General features: G+C 43.3%; 1 protein-coding gene across 3 annotated transcripts in view; it reads right to left on the minus strand.

Annotated features, from left to right (window-relative positions):
* The window catches only part of bbs9 (Bardet-Biedl syndrome 9), a 152,637-nt gene that overhangs the window by 35,585 nt on the left and 95,839 nt on the right, over positions 1-21,213 (minus strand). For all 3 annotated transcript variants that reach the window (XM_088999062.1, XM_088999059.1, XM_088999060.1), the window contains one exon: positions 11,042-11,146. In XM_088999062.1, coding sequence (XP_088855188.1) covers positions 11,042-11,146 — 105 coding nt within the window. The remainder of the gene's footprint in view (positions 1-11,041; positions 11,147-21,213) is intronic.

Consider the following 21,213-nt stretch of genomic DNA (forward strand, 5'->3'; position numbering starts at 1 on the left):
CCAAAAACACACACAGAAACACACATATTGGGGTAATTCGCGACTTACCCCGACACACACACACTGACACACACAAACACGCACCTCAAACATACACACAAACACACACACAGAAACACACACACAAAGACGTGGGCAAACTCACACCCCCATATTTGCACACAAGCACACAGCTTGGACGCAGCCTCCCCCCCGCCATAATCACTTAAACACACAAATCTATACGGGAGCAAGGCGACGTCTGAGGTGGTTGTTAAATTTTTGCGCCTGCGGTTGTACTTTGTTCTTTGTGCTGAGCCAACGCCAAGGCCTCAAGAGAAACGCCGCCGAGGCCTTCCAATTCACGTCAGCGCGCGGCGCGAACGCCCGCTCGCTTCTCTGAAAGGGGACTTGCGGTCTCTGCGTTTGTTTGCCTTGAAATAATCGACAAAAGTTCAGCAGGAGACGACCTTGTCAAGCAATCACATCACATTTTCCTTTTCTGGTGGGGATCAAGGATATTGGAATAAAAGCTTAAACGGTTTTATGTAAAAGCAAGTGAACTGCAAAGCCGCAATGGGAAATTCCGGAATAATCCGTCTGTACACGGAAGCAAGTGTACGTAGAAGCTTGTAGCGTATTTTCAAATGTCCAATACAAGTTGATTTTATTTGACATGTTGAATAACACCGAGTCCATTAGTTCACCCAAACACAAAAACTATTCAACCTCCTTCACGATCCATCTTTTGAAACCAAACGCAAGTTTCCATGCGGGGTGAGGACAGAACATGTCTGCTGCATGTTTCGTTACATAATACGCGATGCAGAGCGTAACACTATACGTACACACACACGCGCAGTCCGCGGGTCCCAAGAGTGATTTTTTGTAGCTTTTTGTTTGTCCTTCAAAGCTGACCCGCAAAACATTATTTTTAGGATCTTGTTGATTTTAGGAGGGAAGCGCTCATCATTTTTCAAGCATATAAAAAATAAATGTCCGAATGTATGTATATAATATGCGTAAGCATGTCTTGAAGGTCACAGTGAATCATTGGTGTTTATATAGCAGGAAAAATGCACATTTGTCAGGCAAGACACACATGAAGACTGCGTGTGCGTGGCCGCGTGCGTGTTGGGGAACACAGTAAGTTTTTATAGTTAGTGACAGCTGACGAATAACCCCCGGCTTGAACTATGAACTGTGGCTCTGCCTTATGTACCCCCCCAGCTAATTGACACGTCTCCTTTGATAAACTTTACGCACACGCGCTCACAGACAGTTTATGAATGCATCCGTTGAGAAAATGAATGTTTTGTTAATGGATGTAAAATGGGTTAAATGTGAGCGGATATATGGGAGTGGAGGGGTGGTGGGGTAGGCAGGGGGTCCATTTGTTGCACATTTTTGGGCCATTTTAGGGATCAAACAGTTGAGAAGAAATTATGACTAATAACATAATGTGTGGGGAGTGCACCATGCAGGCAAAAAAAGCACAAGCTGTCTGTGGGACTTAAGATAAGTTTTGGGGGGTGGGAGAGAGAAATGTGCAGACAAAGGGGGTCTGTATTCAAAAGGCCGCTTTCTTGGCAGATAGCTTTCTTATATCCACCACGTGTATAAATATAACTTATAGGAAAGCTCCATCGCATATTAAAGTTTAATGGCGAATCTGGAATGACATAAAGGAACATTTGTGATTCTCACAACTGTGTGCTTGAAAGGAGGAAGCGGGCTGGAGTGGGGGGCAAATTGTCAATGCTTTATCATAATCATAATCAGAATCAGAATCAGAATTATGCTGCTGAACTACGAGCAACATATGGTGGGTGTACAGTTGCGGAACAGTAATGTAGATATCGCTACAGCAATACAACACGAGCACAAATAGCAAATCGGGTTTAGTTGAAAAGCATGTACAATGGATACATTTCACAGTTCTGAAAGATATGCTTATAATCATAGTGATCCAATATGAAGTCAGAGTAATGTAATAAAGTAATAAAAAATAGTGGAATAGGATATAAAATAATATGCAGTGCAGTCATAAACCTCGAGTGTGAAAAGTAATATACATATATGAAAATATATACAGGTAACATCCAACTTATGACCGGGTGCCGTTTCGACCAAATGGTCGTAAGTCAAAATGGTCGCAAGTGGAAATCCATTCAAAATGCGAAAGAGAGACTCGGAGGCAAAATGACTCGCAAACTCTGGTGCCATCACACGGTCAATTGCTGTGCGAGAGTGAGATGCTGGCTGGCTGGCCAAAGTTGTCGTACACGTTGCCGGGGGCGCGAGCGCGTTGCGGTGCCAGGCGTAGAATAAAATTTTTAAAAATAGGGTCTGGAGTTCGTGGTCGTAAGTACGGGTGGTCATAAGTCGGATGTTACATGTACATACATATCTATACATATACACATCCATACATATACTGTTATAAACATAGAGACATATATACTCACACACACACACACACACACACACACACACACACACACACACACACACACACACACACATATATATATATATCTATATCTCATCTCATTTTCCGTGCCGCTTATTCCTCATTAGGGTCGCGGGGGTTGCTGGAGCCTATCTCAGCTGTCTTCGGGCACGAGGCGGGGGACACCCTGAATATATATATATATATATATATATATATATATATATAAAATCCTCGTCTCACCCACCATGAGTGGTGTCTGTCCCCATTTCAGCTCGGGTCCTCTACCAGAGGCCAGGAAGCTTGAGGGTTCTGCGCAGTATCCGTGCTGTTCCCAGCACTGCGCTTTTCTGGACCGAGATATCCGATGTTGTTCCCGGGATCTGTTGCAACCACTCGTCGAGTTTGGGGGTCACTGCCCCAAGTGCTCCGACCATCACAGGCACGACTGTCACCTTTACCTTCCAGGCTCTCTCCAGCTCCTCTCTGAGCCCTTGGTATTTCTCGATTTTCTCATGTTCCTTCTTTCTGATGTTCCCATCACTCGGGACCGCTACATCCACGACAACGGCTTTCCTTTCCCCTTTATCTATGACCACGATATCTGGTTGGTTGGCCATTACCATCTTGTCAGTCTGTATCTGGAAGTCCCACAGGATTTTTGCTCGGTCATTCTCCACCACCTTGGGAGGTGTTTCCCATTTTGACCTTGGGGTTTCCAGTCCATACTCCGCACAGATGTTTCGGTAGACTATGCCAGCCACCTGGTTATGGCGCTCCATGTAGGCTTTCCCTGCCAGCATCTTACACCCTGCAGTTACGTGTTGGATTGTCTCAGGTGCCTCTTTGCACAACCTACACCTTGGGTCTTGTCTGGTGTGGTATATCCCTGCCTCTATGGCTCTGGTGTTCAGGGCCTGCTCTTGGGCAGCCAGGATGAGTGCCTCTGTGCTGTCCTTTAGGCCAGCCCTCTCTAGCCACTGATAGGACTTCTTGAGATCAGCCACTTCTGCTATGGTTCGGTGGTACATCCCGTGTAGGGGCTTTTCCTCCCATGATTGTCCCTCTTCCAGCACCTCATCCTCTGTTCCCCATTGACTGAGACATTCTCTGAGTACATCATCCGTTGGAGCCTTCTCTTTGATGTATTCATGGAGCTTGGATGTTTCATCCTGGACAGTGGCTCTCACACTCACTAGTCCCCGGCCTCCTTCCTTACGGCTTGTGTATAGTCTCAGGGTGCTGGACTTGGGATGGAACCCTCCGTGCATGGTGAGGCGTTTTCGGGTCTTAACATCCGTGGTCTGAATCTCTTCCTTTGGCCACCTTATTATTCCTGCAGGGTATCTGATCACTGGCAGGGCATAGCTGTTTATTGCCCGGGTCTTGTGCTTGCCATTGAGCTGGCTTCTGAGGACTTGCCTCACCCGCTGGAGGTATTTGGTCGTAGCCGCTTTCCTTGTTGCTAATTCGAGGTTGCCATTGGCCTGTGGTATACCGAGGTACTTGTAGCTGTTTTCAATGTCTGCTATTGTTCCTTCAGTGAGTGAGACCCCTTCAGTGTGGACTACCTTGCCCCTCTTAGTCACCATCCGACTACATTTCTCCAGCCCGAATGACATTCCGATATCACTGCTGTAGATCCTGGTTGTGTGGATCAGGGAGTCTATGTCCCTTTCGCTCTTAGCATACAGCTTGATGTCATCCATGTAGAGGAGGTGACTGATCGTAGCTCCATTTCTGAGGCGGTATCCATAGCCTGTCTTGGCGATTATCTGGCTGAGGGGGTTCAGTCCTATGCAGAACAGCAGTGGGGAGAGTGCATCACCTTGGTATATGCCACATTTCCCCATTGCGGGACGAATAAAGGTATTCTGATTCTGATTCTGATTTTGATTTGATGGACACTTGCGTTAGTGGCTTGCCATTGGCTTCAAGTGTGGTTTTCCACATCATCATCGAGTTTGCAACGAAGGCTCTCAGGGTCCTGTTGACCTTATACAACTCCAAGCATTCAATGATCCATGTGTGTGGCATCGAGTCATATGCTTTCTTGTAATCAATCCAGGCTGTGCACAGGTTGGTATGTCGGGACCTGCAGTCTTGAGCGACTGTTCTGTCAACCAGCAGCTGATGTTTGGCACCTCTAGTATCTCTACTAATGCCTTTCTGTGCTTTGCTCATGTATTGATCCATGTGTCCACTTATCTTAGCCGCAATGATGCCTGACATGAGCTTCCATGTTGTGGAGAGACAGGTTATTGGCCGATAGTTGGAAGGAACTGCACCCTTTGAGGAATCCTTCATGATCAGGATTGTTCGCCCTTCGGTTAGCCATCCTGGGTGAGTCCCATCCATCAGAAGCTGGTTCATTTGTGCTGCTAGGCGCTCGTGGAGAGCTGTGAGTTTCTTTAGCCAGTAGGTGTGGACCATATCCGGGCCTGGTGCCGTCCAGTTTTTCATACCTGAGACTCTTCCTTGTATATCTGCCGCTGTGATGGTAACTGGGTTCTGTTCAGGGAGGTTGCTGTGCTCCTCTTTCAGAGTCACCAGCCATTGTGCACTGCTGTTATGTGTGACCTCCTTCTCCCATATGCCTTTGTGCATATTGATGCATATATATATATATATATATATATATATATATATATATACACTTTTCTGTACCGCTTATTCCTCATTAGGGTCGCGGGGGTTGCTGGAGCCTATCTCAGCTGTCTTCGGGCACGAGGCGGGGGACACCTTGAATTGGTTGCCAGCAGGGCACACAAAGACATACAACAGTCACTCTCACTCACACCTAGGGACAATTTGGAGTGGTCAATCTGCCTGCCATGCTTGTTTTTGGAGTGTGGGAGGAAACCGGAGGACCCGGAGAAAACCCACGCAGGTCCGGGGAGAACATGCAAACTCCACACAGGGAGGCCGGACCGGGACGCGAACCGGCGACCTCTGCACTGTGAAGCCGGTGTGCTAACCACTCGACTACCTTATATATATATATATATATATATATATATATATATATATATATATATATATATATATATATATATATATATATATATATATAGAGAGAGAGAGAGAGAGACTTTACTGTATATACAGTAAAGTCTCGTTATATCGATATTCTCGGGAGTCCGAAAAAATATCGATATAACCGGACTATCGATATATCCGATCCTGCGCGCATGTAATTTTCTCCTTGCGTTCATAGAAATAGTATCGATATAACGAGACTTTACTATATATATATATATATATATATATATATATATATATATATATATATATATATATATATATATATATATATATGCTACGTCACGAAGGGTTCGGTACACATCTTGGCTTTGTTGCGCTTTGTGATGTGAAAAGCAGCAGCGCTGCGTGGAGTTGAGCCCGCTCCACTCTGGAAGTTCAACTTCCTCCACCGGCGTTCCCACAGGGAGGCCCATTCAGTGCTGATGGCCGTTCCCCGAGGAGCGACAAGCTGTCTGGACTGGACCCCGCCACACGTGTTATGTGTTACATGTCGTCGGCAATACATGAGCCGAACATGAGCTTGGAAAAGGATGGGAGCATTGTCCGCGAGGCTCATCTCTCTAAATGGCAGTCGCAAGGTCTGTGTTATTTTCCTTTGACTTTGGCTGCTTTTCCACAACTTCTGACTTTCCCATTGTTTTTTTTCACATATAGTATGCAACAAAAAACAAAGTTATTGTCATATAAATACATTCGGAGGATGGCAGCAAAGACAAAAAACTGAAGTTGCCAGAAATGTTTACCATGTTCGTGCATGACAAAATCTGTGTACATGTATTTCCCAAATCGTGACATCCTTCCAAATATTAACCGTATTCCTCATTTTTAATGTCCAGCACGCTTCACATTGCCATGATTTTCAGATCAATTTATCCATTCACTCATTCACTGCCATTTACGAATTCATTCGGGAATTGAAAATGACATAGAGCGCCATTCCCAAATGTGTTCGTTTTTTGTTTTTCATGCTTTGGTGTCGATAAAGCTCTGGCCATGGCCTCTGGCAATGTTTTTTTCTTTTCCACAAGGGGGCAGCATTTCCCTTTTTCCAAGTTAGCGCTTTGTTCCAGCTTCAGCGCGATTCAAACCCATATGTATGTATTGCATTGTATTTTGGACAGCCGCTCCCATTTCAAGCTCAGATAACTCCAGACCCATATAATTTAGATCTTAACTCTTTTCTTGCTGATGAAAGAAGAGAGTCTAACGTTTCTAACACTTTACTAAATGTTTCTGTAGTCCTAAAATATTCTGTGAGTCCTGGAATTCAAGTGACAATGACAAAAACCCTGGCACTGGAGTGGACACATTTTTGCACATCTGGCAGTGAATGAGTTAATATTTAAAACTTGTACCACGTTTGTCTGCCAACAAAACAACATGCTATGATTTATGTTTCAAATGTGATGGGATCTCGGCGTTTATCCCCCATCAAAGACAGATTTAAAGACATGCATGCAAAGGTTCATGAAGGTCAGTGACGGGAGCAAGCGGCTGTTGGGAGGGGGGCTTAGAAGCACATTGAACTTTCCACTGGTGACAATGACAACAAATATGTGGAACATGTTTACATAACAGCCGGCAGCATTTGATGTGGCCCACAAATAGCCGATCAGAAAATGCGGCGGCAGCGGCTTGAGCGCAACATTATGCTCGCATTAAAGCCCGTCAGCGCTCTATCAACACAGCGCGCCAGCGCTTTGTTGGTTCACACATGGCAACGTCGCTACTCAAAGACACTCTTGACCGGCCGATATGTTAAAACCTCAGGGAAAAGGAGGACAGACGGAAAAATGTTCCACGTGAGACTGATTAGCTGCAATTCGCCTTTTCTTTACTGTGACCACACACACACGCACTATAAAACAAAATACAGTCATAAGACAAAACAAACATTAATCTAATGCAGAATTTCAAAACTAAACAATGAAAATGTAATTTATTACTAACTACGAAAAATAGTGCTCAGTCATGACACAGTTAAACAGTATGTGAATTGCTTTTTGACACATAAAAAAATAAATCAAATGAATGTGCTGTTGCTTCTGGTGGGCACACTTTGGCCACCTGGGACAGTGTAATACAAAACTACAGATATTCTGTACACATACAAACTATTCATTCTTAACAAATGATAAAGAATATATGCCCATGAGCATTGTTATATTATCGGGCGATGTGTGTTGCTCCACCGGTTTTGTATGCACGTCTTAACTCATTCAATGCCATTTCCGAATTCAACCGGGAATTGAAAATTGGATGTAGAGTGCCATTCCCGAATTTGTTGTGTTTTTCTTGTTTGGGTGCCGGAAAGCGCTGGCCAAACCTCTGGTTTTCCTTTCCACAAGGGGGAAGCATTTCCCTTTTTTTCCCATGTCAGCAATTTGTTCCAGCTTTAGCTGTTGTTCAATATGTATGTATTGCATTGTATTTTGGACAGACACCCCCATTTCAAGCTCAGATAACTCCAGACCCATATAATTAACCCTTTTTTTCTGATGACAAAAGCGAGTCTAAGGTTTCTTACGCTGCAATGAATGTTTATGTTGTCCTAAAACTCAATATTCTGTGGGCCTGGAATTCGAGTGACAATGACAAAATCCCTGGCACTGGAGTGGACACATTTTTGCACATGTCTGGCAGTGAATGAGTTACGATTGGTTAATTTCGATAGAATTTGCATTTCAGTTTTGAGATTTAAATAGCATGTTAAAAATGAACGTGCTTTTTGGCGCAAAAAAAATACATTCAAATGAATGTGTTGTTGCTTCTGGTGGGCACGCTTTGGCCACCTGGGAGAGTATAACACAAAACTCTAGATATACTAGCACAAAACTACGCATATACTGTAAATGCCCTAGTTCGTCAGCAGGCCAAGGTAATTGTCGTTCTTAACAGATGATAAAGAATATAAGTCTATGAGCATTGTTATATTATCGGGCTATGGGTGTTGCTCCACCGGTTGTGTTCATATAGCCACTTCTTAAAGGATTCTGAAAACCAAACACGGACGCTGTTTTTTTATTTTATACTTGGTGCTTTGAAGTGCTTGCTAGCATCATGTTAATCTAAGTTATCTCAAGCAAAGCCACACTTTCAACGCATAATGCATAATCGTCATTGCATGACCAAATTTCTGATTTCCTTGCATTGCATCAGAGCATTAATTCAACATTGCCACTTAATTTCCTGCCTATGAGGACATTTGTAGGACATGGATCCACCAAGCAAATGTTGCTCACAGTACGTCGGGTGCGTTCGGGGTTTGAGAGGTTCAGGACACCCACGAAGGGCGAGATAGAGCGGCCTAATGTGAATATAGTTATTTTGAGAACGGTGCACTGAAGATGTTTGAGTTGGGACGCACGCTCCAGAAAACCAGCTGTAATTTAGTCAACGCACCAATTTAAAGGCAACCGAACCCCCCCCCCCTCCCCCGGAGAGGCAAAAATACTAACTGCTGCCTGCTCCAACATGCAACTAAAGCTAAAAACATAGAATTTAAAAAGTCACCCCTCGACCAAATTACCAGCAGCCAGCCCTCTCCTCGATGGCGAGGGAAGAGATTTACTGCTGACTAGCGGGAAAAAAGTCATATGGGACGCTATACCATCACGTTCTCAAGCCAGTTTCTGGTTTTATGACATTCAATTAATTAGAAACTTCAGTAGCCGAGCGCTTTGAAAGGGGAAATATTCCAATGTAAAATAGAATGGTTGCCAATAAACGTCAAAGCGCATCAGGGCATAAAAATTGGACGAAACGTTTGTCCAAATGAAAATCATGGCTCACGTAATACGTGAGTCACGTATATTAAAAAAATAAAAATAATTGATGCCCACATTCACAGTTGCGATCAAATCAGAATCAAATTCACATTCCGCTCCGGCCTCCCTGTGTGGAGGTTGCATGCTCTTCCTGGGAAACATGCATGGCAGGCAGGTTGAACACTCCAAATTGTCCGTAGGTGTGAATGTGAGAGTGACTGTTGTATGTCTTTGTGTGCCCTGCGATTGCCTGGCAACCAATTCAGGGTGTCGCCTGCCTAGTGCCCGAAGACGGCTGGGATAGGCTCCCGCGTCCCGAATGAGAAATAAGCAGTACGGAAAATGGATGGAAGGATGGAACTACTACCCACTTGTCCGCAACATTCATGCGTCAAAATGCTCTCTTGTCACATCATCCGTTAAACCGTCATGTGTTACCTTGGCCAAACTCAGGTATCTTTGAGACGGCTGCTACACCATCATGCTGATACTTTGAGCTAATTGTGAATGTTGCCCACTAATACCACCATCTTGTGTGTTAAATAAACATTAGCCCATCTTGGATGCTTAAAGTGCACGTTTGTGGCTAATGTGAGTGTGCAGCTGTGGTTCCACGGAGTTGGAATACGCTGCCGCGTGCTCCTGGCAATGAAGAGATGCCATAGATAGGCACACTTTTAGCAATTAGCAGATGTTACAAATACGCCTTCTGTTAGCAATTAGCAATAAATAAAACAATAGCTGTATTGTGAAGGTTCAAATAGAGAGCTAATGCATGCTCCTGTGTGTGTGTGTGTGTGTGCGGGTGTGTGTGTGTGTGTGTGTGTGTGTGTGTGTGTGTGTGTGTGTGTGTGTGTGTGTGTGTGTGTGTGTGTGTGTGTGTGTGCGCGCGCACGTGTGCATATGGTGTCTATTTAATCCCAGGTGGGATGCAGAATCGGAAGGAAGATGTCTTTGAAGTGCGTCTTAAGAGTGAACATATGAAAGAATCGTTTAGGTAGTTCATACGTGACGGCCCGCCCACAAGACACCTTTTGATGCCTTTTAAGTCAATCAAAAGTCACTTCCTTTCTTGAAACTACACACACACTCTTCATGAAAGCGAATGAGGTGAACAGAGGGATGCCAAAGCCTCGGGCCATGTCTGCTTAATACGGCGGAGATGGACGGGCGTGGTGGTGCAATGAAATTGAGTGTTTCACACAATGGTGAATCCCCGTCCTGTGGCACATTTTCAAACTGATGTTTTGATGTGTCTACAACCTGAATTGAGCATCGTGTGTCGTCAGTGCAGTACCGCAATGCGCCACAACATCGTGGGTTGCACTGAAGTCCACTTGAAAGTGTTTCGTGTGTATTTGCATCCCACACACCCTTTTCTCATTCGTGGTGACGCCGAGGGGGATTACACTAAACACACACGCATGTGCACACATGATAAGCTAACTAAGGTAGAGAAAGTGTGTGTTCTCATTTTTGTGGCAACGTAAGGATGCACACGTTGTCCCCAACATGTAGCAAAAACGTGTATGCATGTGTGTGTGTGTGTGTGTGTGTGTGTGTGTGTGTGTGTGTGTGTGTGTGTGTGTGTGTGTGTGTGTGTGTGTGTGTGTGTGTGTGTGTGTGTGTGTGTGTGTGTGTGTGTGTGTGTGTGTACACATGCATTTGTTCCATTTCTTATTGTCATATTGGTGACGTGTTTGGATGAAGGTATGCTGCTTTCAATGACAAGCGGCCAATTATCATCCCGAGGAAGAAGATGAAGAGGAAGAGGAGTAGGATGAGGAGGTTGGAGTACCTTTCTTTGTTTTCTTTGAAGGTTGTTTTTTCTTGATGAACTTGGTGGCATCCTGAGGCTCTTCCGTCTCATCTCCCGCCAGCTCCGCAATGGGCTCCACGCCACCTGAACGACAGAAGTTGATTAGTTTATTTGACTCGTTTTGATGCATTCCGATACTTACCGTAACCAAAAAGAATAGGCAGCTGATTAGTTATAAAATAAAATTGAATGAAAATTAAAAAAATCCACGGCCCTTATTGCTGATAGATATAAAGATATGAATTAAAGGCACATCATTGTTTTACCATCATTTGTATGTCGACGTGTTTAACTACTAGGGCCTAGTTTTTATGTTCTGTGTTGTGCGAGTCAAAAAATAAAAAATAGAAGATGCCGGCCCAGTAGTAAAGTAGTTAGCACGGCGGCTTCACAGTGCAGAGGTCGTGAGTTCAAGACCTCGTCCGTCCTCCCTGTGTGGAGTTTGCATGTTCTCCAAGGGACCATGTGGGTTTTCTCCGGGTCCTCCGGTTTCCTCCCACATTCCAAAAAACATGCATGGAAGGCAGATTGAACACCCCAAATTGTCCCTAGGTGTGAGAGTGACTGGTTGTTTGTTTCTGTGTGCCCTGAGATTGGCTGGAAACCAATTCAGGGTGTCCCCTGCCGAGTGCTCGAAGACGGCTGGGATAGGCTCTAGCGCCTCCCGCGACCCTAATGAGGAATAAGCGGTACGGAAAATGGACGGATGGAAAATAGAAGATACATACATGGATTTCATTCTAGTGTTAAAATTTACTTCCGTACATTTGTTTCTGAAAGGCAAAATGCATATTTGTCTGCTACTCAAATGACCTTGCTCGTAACTGGTTGCTATCTAAATATTTTTAAATATAATATATAAGTAACACAATATATACAAATATTTTAAATTCTTTCCTCATGTTTTCATGACTTTGCTGCTGTGAATTTCTCCATTGTGAGACTAAAAAAGGTTATCTTGTCTTGTATTATGTATATACTGTATACCAACAGCTAAACGTTGTTCTGGTGAACTTTGCGAAGAAATGGGGAAAAAAACTTTGAATGAAGCTTGACAGTCATTTCATGAAGTCTGATGATTGATCACAGGAGAAAAAAAAAACCATTGAATAACATGAGTGTGAATGTGTGAGCTTGTGTGTGTATGTGTGAGAGAGAGAAAATCCCCAATGGGACTCTGGGGATCACTGAGGGATTTAAGGAGCTTCTGAGATGGATGAATTGGACGCCTTGTCTGCTGTCCGTCCCTCCTCCCTGTCTCCTGTTCATCATCGACCTACTCATCTGCTCACTCCAGCCCCCCACCCAGTACATCCCTGCGTTGTCCACCGTTTGCTCCTCTTCTTCACCACTCCCTGCTCTTCTCCTCCTCCTTGTCCCTGATTTCTACTTCGCTTCATACTCTCCTCTTTGCACCCCCCGTGCAGCACCCAACTTACGGCTCCTGGCTCACTCCTCATTTCCCCTCATCCCTAACGATCATTTCCAGTTTCACGCTGCTTTCCGTTAACATCCACGGCACACATGTTGCCTTTGTGTCCCCTTTACCGTGTGTGTGTGTGTGTGTTGTCAATGCACATAGAGGAGACTGCAGACTGCATGTGCGTCTGCTATCATGTCGACCTTAAGTTGTCTGAGAATGTGAGTGCACCCCACCCCCTTGGGTTGTGTGTGTATGCGTGTGTGTGTGTGTGCGTGCGTGCGTGCGTGTATGAAGATTAGCCTAAACCCTTGCTAATATTTATCCTGGCCTGTTTATAGCCACTCTTGTTCAGTTTGGTGAGAGCGCAGCATGTGGGACTCTCTCCCTCTCTCAAGCACACACACACACACACACACACACACACACGCACGCATGCACAGACACACACACACACACACTTGTTTGAAATGGGATATGCTTTGCTCTTAATTGGGCAGGTGTTTTTCTAAGGCCAGAGACTTTTTGGCATCACCCCCCTTCAATGCTGTCTAACAATTTTGGTGGGAATTTGTGTGTGTGTGCGGGGGGAATACTCGCATGGACCTCACTCTTACAATAAGAAAAGTAATGCCCCAGAGTCATGGAATTTTCATAGTCATGGTGAGTCACTCCTGAGTGTTTGTTTGTTATTATGATTTTTGTGTATGTGTCTGTTTGTGTCTGTAGGGGGGTAGGGGCTCTTTGTTAATTTCGTATTGGTGATTGCATCTTTTCTTTTGTTGTAATTTGTATTTATTAATTTTTTTTGTCGTTCTTGAGTTTTCCACACCCCACAAAAACCATCCATTCGTGGCAGGTTAAAAATGAAATCCTCTTTTACAATCGAAATGTAAATCCCCATTGTGGGTAAAACGAACCTGTTTTTAAAAATGTAATCCCCCAACACTATTCTAAATCAATCTATACAAGCTTGTGATCTGCTTTTTATGCGGTCTTCTACATATTCTATACATTTCATTATTTGAAAATATTTTCTTTCTGACTAAAATGCACAAAAATACTCAATGAAAAAAATTGAAAGTTTGTGTAACAATTACATTTTGAAACTAATAACTTCTGCTTATTAAAAAGTCAATTTACTTCTGTTACTCAGACTATTATTATTATTTAATATAAAGCGCCAAGACCAATATCTGTCAAAAATCAAGAGTGGGCAGGACAGATCTCTGTCAAAAAAAAAAAGTGTGCTGTTTTTGTGGTCGTCTGTTGTCCGAAAAGACACACAAGGCGGTTCCGCTTGATTTCACTCGAAAAAATGTGCAAAATAAAAATAAACAGAAGGGTTTAGGTCCGTCAACAACAGCTGGAAGAACGCTTTGGTTGGACGGTTTGGGTTTGTCATCCTGGCGACACTTTTGTGGAGTGAGCACGTCGACTGTATCCAAAAATACTTCCAACGTGTGGTTTGTTTCTCATCAGCACATTCCTGCTTTATTCCGGGAGGCTGCGGCCTCAACGTGAGGGTGACACGGCTGTGCCGACAGCTCCAATTTGCCTGCGGCCTTCGCGCTATTTACAGCCTCAAAGCAAGTACACACACTCGCGCACAAACACAAATAAAGACAATACAGGAAAAGGACACATTGCACCACAGCAAATCCACCAAGAATGTTCAAGTTCTCGGAAAATTACCAGCAAAAGTAGTATTTTTTCTCCTTCTATGAGGTAAAGCTCAGTGATGATGAAAAAAAGACCATTTTGATCGACAATGAAATCATACCTGTCAACTTATACGTTTTCCCTGTGTTTTAAATATTTTTTCATCATTTCAAATAATGCACGGCATACTACAACTTTTATACAGGAAAAAAAATTTAAAACATTGTGAACCGATCTTACAAGGAACATCTTGGCTAAAATCCAGTTCATCTAAACTTCAGGTACCCAACAACAATGCTGCTGGCGATCACTACTATTGTCACAGCAAACCAGCAAAAGTAATGCTCAATCGTACATATACAGTGAAGTCTCGTTATATCGATATTCTCGGGAGTTAGAAAAAATGTCGATATAACTGTACTGTCGATATATCCGTCCTGCGCCGAACTGCATTAACAAAAGCCGCCAAAAGAGGGCATCCAAGCGCCATATAAGAAACGGAGCTGGCCATGAGCTCGCCATTTTGTGCCCCTTTTTTTTGGGTGAGAGATGTTCCCCCAATGTTGCCTCAAAATGGCACATATAATTCTTTAATCGATTGCAAACATGTATGCTTTCCTCTTCAGTGTTTTCCTCTACAGCACAGGTGTCAAAGTCAAGGCCCACGGGCCAAATCCGGCCCGCCACATCATTTTTTTCGGCCCGCGAAAGCAAATCAAACTTGTTAAATTCCATGATGATTGCTAAAATCTGAGCCAAAATGTCATATTTTTGGATGTCAATCACAATAAAAGTCATTATTCTTGACTTGAGATTTGAAAACGAGTTATTCATTAATTTGCTGTGTGCTCTATATGTAATATTTGAAGGGATTTAAACATTGTAATGGGTTCCCCAAATTCATAACGGCCCTCGAGAGGAAACCATAACTACAATGTGGCCCGCGGCAAAAAAATGACTTTGACACCTCTGCGCTAAGGTGATCACATAATAAGCTCTATACCATCGAAATACAATGAAACCTCGGGTTTCGAACGACTCACAGTTCGAACAAATCGGTCTGAACAATAAATTCGAGAAATTCTTGCTTCGGAGTTCAAACGCCGGTACGACGCGTGAGTGCGTACGCGAGGGTGGGCTCTACAGTGTATTTGAATCATATTCATAACTGGATGTGTCAAAAGAAAGCATATTATCCGAATCTGAAGCCATTGTTTGGATTCAGAAGCAATGCAAGACGTCATGGCGTGAAGTCATTTTTATTGGTGTTTTGCATTTGAATGTATGGTAATTTTTTATTCAAATGCAAAGAATATCGAGAATATCGATATAACGAGACTTTACTGTATGTATATACAGTAAAGTCTCGTTATATCGATATCGGTTATATCGATAGTACCGCTTATTACGATACTATTTTCATTTCCCTTGCACATTTCTAGTCTTTTTATGTATAATTAGTACCGTTTAGTACGATACCCGGTTATTACGATAATCCGGTTATTACGGTGCTCCTTTTCATCCCCCGCCGGCCATTTTTGTTGTTTATATCGATATATCCGTTGCGCCATTGGTCAACTTGGTCACGTGTCTTGCTACGTGAGCCGCCATCGGTCGCGCCATTGGTCGACTTGGTCACATGAGCCGCCATCGGTCGCGCTATTGGTCGACTTGGCCGTGTGACTTTGTCACGTGACACGCCATCGGTCGCGCCATTGGTCAACTTGGTCACGTGTCTTGGTTACGTGTCACGCCATCAGTCGCGCCATTGGTCGACTTGGTCAGGTGACTTGGTTACGTGCCCAGCACCCGTGTAGCAGAGCCATTTTCATTTTCAGACGCTAGCTCGTGTGTAGCAGACGAGATTGAAGTGTTTGTGTTAAAATGTAAAAATGGGAAGCAGAAGAAGATTGATGACTTTTTTAAATTGTATACATATTACAGTAAGATGTAAGCGCTGCAGTTTCCCTGTTGTGTTATGTACATGCCCACTGTACTGTATATGAATGCAATCGTTTTTTGCAACAATGTTTCTTGTTTTGTCTGCTGAAGCGCGATGATTTTGAAAATTATTAACATTCCATACTGTGTATTAAAGGACAGCCGATGTCACTTTTTATTCAAATGCAAATAAAAATGACTTCACGCCAAGACGTCTTGCATTGCTTGTGAATCCAAACAATGGCTTCAGATTCGGATAATATGCTTTCTTGTTACACATCCAGTTATGAATATGTTTCAAATACACTGTAGTTCTGAAGATTAAAGCATACATGTTTACAATCATTAAAGAATTATATGTGCCATTTTGAGGCAACATTGGGGGAACATCTCTCACCCCAAAAAAAAGGGAGCTAATGGCCAGCTCCGTTTCTTATATGGCGCTTGGCTGCCCTCTTTTGGCGGCTTTTGATTAATGCAGTTCGGCGCAGGATCGGATATATCGATAGTCCCGGTTATATCGATATTTTTTCGGACTCCCTTGAATATCGATATAACGAGACTTTACTGTATATATATATATATATATGAGATGAGATATATATATATATATATATCTCATCTCATTTTCCGTGGGAGGAAACCGGAGGACCCGGAGAAAACCCACGCGGGTCCAGGGAGAACATGCAAACTCCACACAGGGAGGCCGGACCGGGACGCGAACCGGCGACCTCTGCACTGTGAAGCCGGTGTGCTAACCACTTGACTATACTTGACTATATATATATATATATATATATATATATAATAAAATATGAGTTCCAAACTAGCTTCAAATACGCCGCTGCCCGAACGAAACGAAAATGTAAAACAAAGCAGTTAGTGAACTGTCATGGCCACGAGGAGAGCCACAGTTGCCACACAAATACAAAATGAGCGCATGGAGCTGCTGTACTTCAACATCGAGTCGCTTTGAGACGTTTCTTTAATAGCCTTTAGCTTGAACATTCTTGCCTATAATTTTCTTTCTAATGCCTTGAGACAACTCTCTCATTCGCTTCCTCTAGTCCAGATTTCGTGTGGTACACAACATGTCACCAAAAGGCAAAGTGACGACTTGTCACACTATAAATAGGTCGCTGGACTGATTACAGTGTGCAACTGGAGTCCCCTTGGTGCAGAGAAGGAAAGGTTTGCCAAAAGTTACATATTCTGGCGTAATATTCCTGGGCCTCTTAAAAATAAACCCACGCCCCCACCTCAAACGATCTGATAAGTAGTATCTTCTTTTGGACCCAAAACCCTTTCAAGGAACTCAATGTGTTCACCCGTAACCACACTATATGTTTCAGTCCATGTGTGTGTAGATATGCTGAAAACATATACAATATTTGATATTTCCTGGAGGAGGCGGCGGCTTATGTTAATGATTGATCGTCCAGCAGTTATTTTTAGGAGCAGAGGGAGCTCCAGTCTTCAATTTGTATACGCCGCAGAGACACAACAAAGACAGCTGCAGTCAGACCTAACACACACACACACACAGCACGCACACAACTTTACATTATCCATACACACAAAAATGTATCTATAAATGAAACACGCACAAACACACACACACACACACAACACAAACGCATACACGCACAGACACGCGCACGCACACACATACACACAAAATGTATAATTTATATATAATTTATGTATATGTCATGCGGAAGACGAGGGTTCGAATCCCGCTTGGGGCAGAAAAATGAGCACATATCATCCAGTGTGGGCCCTTCACGCTAATGCGTACCTCATACAATGATGAGAGACAATAAATCGGATGACATGCTGGCCGGTTCAGACGTCGCCTGGCCAAACAAGGTCTGCATCAGGTGCTGGGGAACCAGAGCACCTTGATGAAAAATGGGCTACTGGAACAAAGCGGAAATGGACGAGATGCGATGACATGGCTCTGTTGGAATGCTACTACTCAAGCAACCCTAGTGTGCAGAGAATGTGGGCTGAATGGGTACTTCGAAACACACAGTCACGGTTGATCATGAAACAACTAGTAGCTCAGTGTTCCAATATCCACAAAAGATACTGGAAAGGCATATGGGAGAAGGAAGTCGCACATAACAGCAGGGCAAAATGGCTGGTGACTCTGAAAGTGGAGCACAGCAACCTCCCTGAACAGAACCCAGTTACCATCACAGCGGTAGACATACAAGAAAGAGTCTCAGATATGAAAAACTGGATGGCACCAGGCCCGGATATGGTCCAAACCTACTGGCTAAAGAAACTCACAATACTATATGAGCGCCTATCAGCATAAATGAACCAGTTGCTGATGGATGGGACTCACCCAGGATGGCTAACCGAAGGGCAAACAATCCTGATCATGAAGGATTCCTTAAAGGGTGCAGTTCCTTCCAACTATTGTCCAATAACCTGTCTCTCCACAACAGGGAAGCTCATGTCAGGCATCATTGCAGCTAAGATAAGTGGACACATGGACCAATACATGAGCAATGCACAGAAAGGCATTGGTAGAGATACTAGAGGTGCCAAAAATCAGCTGCTGGTTGACAGAACAGTCGCACAAGACTGGAGGTCCCGACATACAAACCTGTGCACAGCATGGATTGATTACAAGAAACCATATGACTCTATGCCACACATATGGATCACTGAATGCTTGGATGTCATTCGGGCTGGAGAAATGTAGTCAGATGGTGACTAATAATAATAATAATAATAATAATAATAATAATAATAATAATAATAATAATAATAATAATGGATGGATGGATAGATTTGCCTTTATTAGTCTCGCAGTGGAGAAATTTACATTTCACAGCAGCAAAGTGATGAGAGGAATGAAAGTAGAAAAACAAAATACATGGGCTGCTAGAAAGGCAGCCACTCGCGCGGCACCGTCTTGAAGTCAAAAGAACAAAAAAAACTAAATAAATAATGTGACAACACAAAGACAATATGACAAAACAAACACACAGAGTCATTCATTCTTAAGCACTTTCTGTACCCTACATGAAGCAGTTCTAGATGAAAGAGGAGAGGATCAAAGCGTCTTTCCACCAGTGAATCAGGGACATCATGATGGAATGTGCACGTCGCCTACAAGTTAAATGTTGAAAGTATATACGCAGCTGTAGCATTCATTGACGAAAAGAGATTGTCTCACATCTCCTGTCCCAAATAAATCCACTTCAATTCTAAGCGGCAACAGTTCCACATACGCATCGGCGCTCTGCGCTGACGCTCCTTTTCTTCTTATCACGGGCTCCTCAAGCCATGCATCCATCCAGCCGCAGACTGTCCAACAGCACCGATCTTTCCGCTGAACAAAGCGGGGATGTGAAGATTGGATTGGATTTGGATTGGATTTGCCTTTATTAGTGTCACAGTGGAGAAATTTACATTTCACAGCAGCAAAGTGATGAAAGGAATGAAAGTAGAAAAAAGAAATATATAAGATGCTGGCCATTACAGGCGCAAAAAAGCACAATGGCACCAGAGCTGTCCAGCGATGACAGTCGAATGGCACCGACATTCCTCCCATTCAAAAACAGTACTGGTATATTCATATAATAATAATAATAATAATCATAATAATAATAACAACAATAATAATAAAAATAACAATAATAATACTTATTCTTCTTCTTATTATTATTTGTTATTTAGTTTTTTTTTATTCTTTTGACTTTAAAACGGCACCATGAGAGTGCTACCTTTCCAACAGCTCATGTATTTTGTTTTTCTACTTTCATTCCTTTCATCACTTTGCTGCTGTCAAATGTAAATTTCTCCACTGTGAGACTAATAAAGGCAAATCCAATCCAATCCAATCCAATACAATCCAATGCAATCCAATCCAATGCAATCCAATACAATAATAATAATACATTACATTTTAAGCGCCTTTCAAAGCTCTCAAGGACATTTTAGGGGCAAGGTAGTCCACACTGAAGGGGTCTCACTCCCTGAAGGAACAATAGCAGACATTGAAATCAGCTACAAGTACCTTGGTATACCACAAGCCAATGGCAACCTCGAACGAGCAAAAAGGAAAGCGGCTACGAACAAATACCTCCAGCGGGTGAGGCAAGTCCTAACAAGCAGCTCAATGGCAAAAACAAGACCTGGGCAATAAATAGCTATGCCCTGCCAGTGAGCTGTAGAGGAGGGTTGACACAACAACAGCACGATAAACTGCAGTCTTGGTGTGGAGTTTGAGATCTTTGTTTTGAAAGACTCTCCTCCTAAGTCTGCCAAAAGATGCTGATGCCTGTTTGATCCGGTTTTGTATCTCTCTGTCGATGCTGCAGTCGTCAGAGAGAAAGCTGCCCAGGTATTTGAAAGAGTCCACTATTGCTAGTGGCTTATTGGAGATGGTTAATGTTGGTGGATGAACTGGAGAAATGGATGCCCACTGACAGATTACCTCAGTCTTTTCCACATTGACAGAGAGGCCCAGTCTACCGTAGGCATCTGCAGCAGCTGAGAGACTAGCTCAGGGGTGGGCAAACTTTTTGACTCGCGGGCCGCATTGGGTTCTAAAATTTGACAGAGGGGGGCCAGGAGTATTTGGAGGGACTGTTTGGGCCGGAAATACTCTGAACAAGTTATGTCCATAATTTATAAAATCACTTCAAATGACTTCGACTGAGCGTATTTTACAAAGATTCCACAGCATATAGCTATAGTTTACGTTTTAAGATTTGCGCTGAATATTCATGAAGTCTTGTTTTCGAGTTGATGACGATCCCCATGTTACGTCACGTTTGGACCGCCCCTGACAGAGAAAGCGACACACAATGCATTTTGGATACTTTGTTTGTTCTGAAAACTTCGTGTTGATCCGTGTTGATGGCCAAATTAATGCAATCTTCTGCATTTTGTGGGTGCTACATTGCTGTCATTGACGCCTCGAATTGATATGGGAGGACTCCTTGAATCAATTGCAAACATTTATGCTTTCCTCTTCAGAACTATTTGAATCATATTCATAACTGGATGAGTAACAAGAAAACATCTTCTCCGAATCTGAAGCCATTGTTTTGATTTTCGATCAAAGGCAAGACGTCTTGGCGTGACGTCACGAACAGGGGGGTGG

This window comes from Hippocampus bargibanti, linkage group LG06, assembly GCF_051943395.1.
Source record: "Hippocampus bargibanti isolate YZ-2025 linkage group LG06, ASM5194339v1, whole genome shotgun sequence".
Classification (NCBI taxonomy): domain Eukaryota; kingdom Metazoa; phylum Chordata; class Actinopteri; order Syngnathiformes; family Syngnathidae; genus Hippocampus; species Hippocampus bargibanti.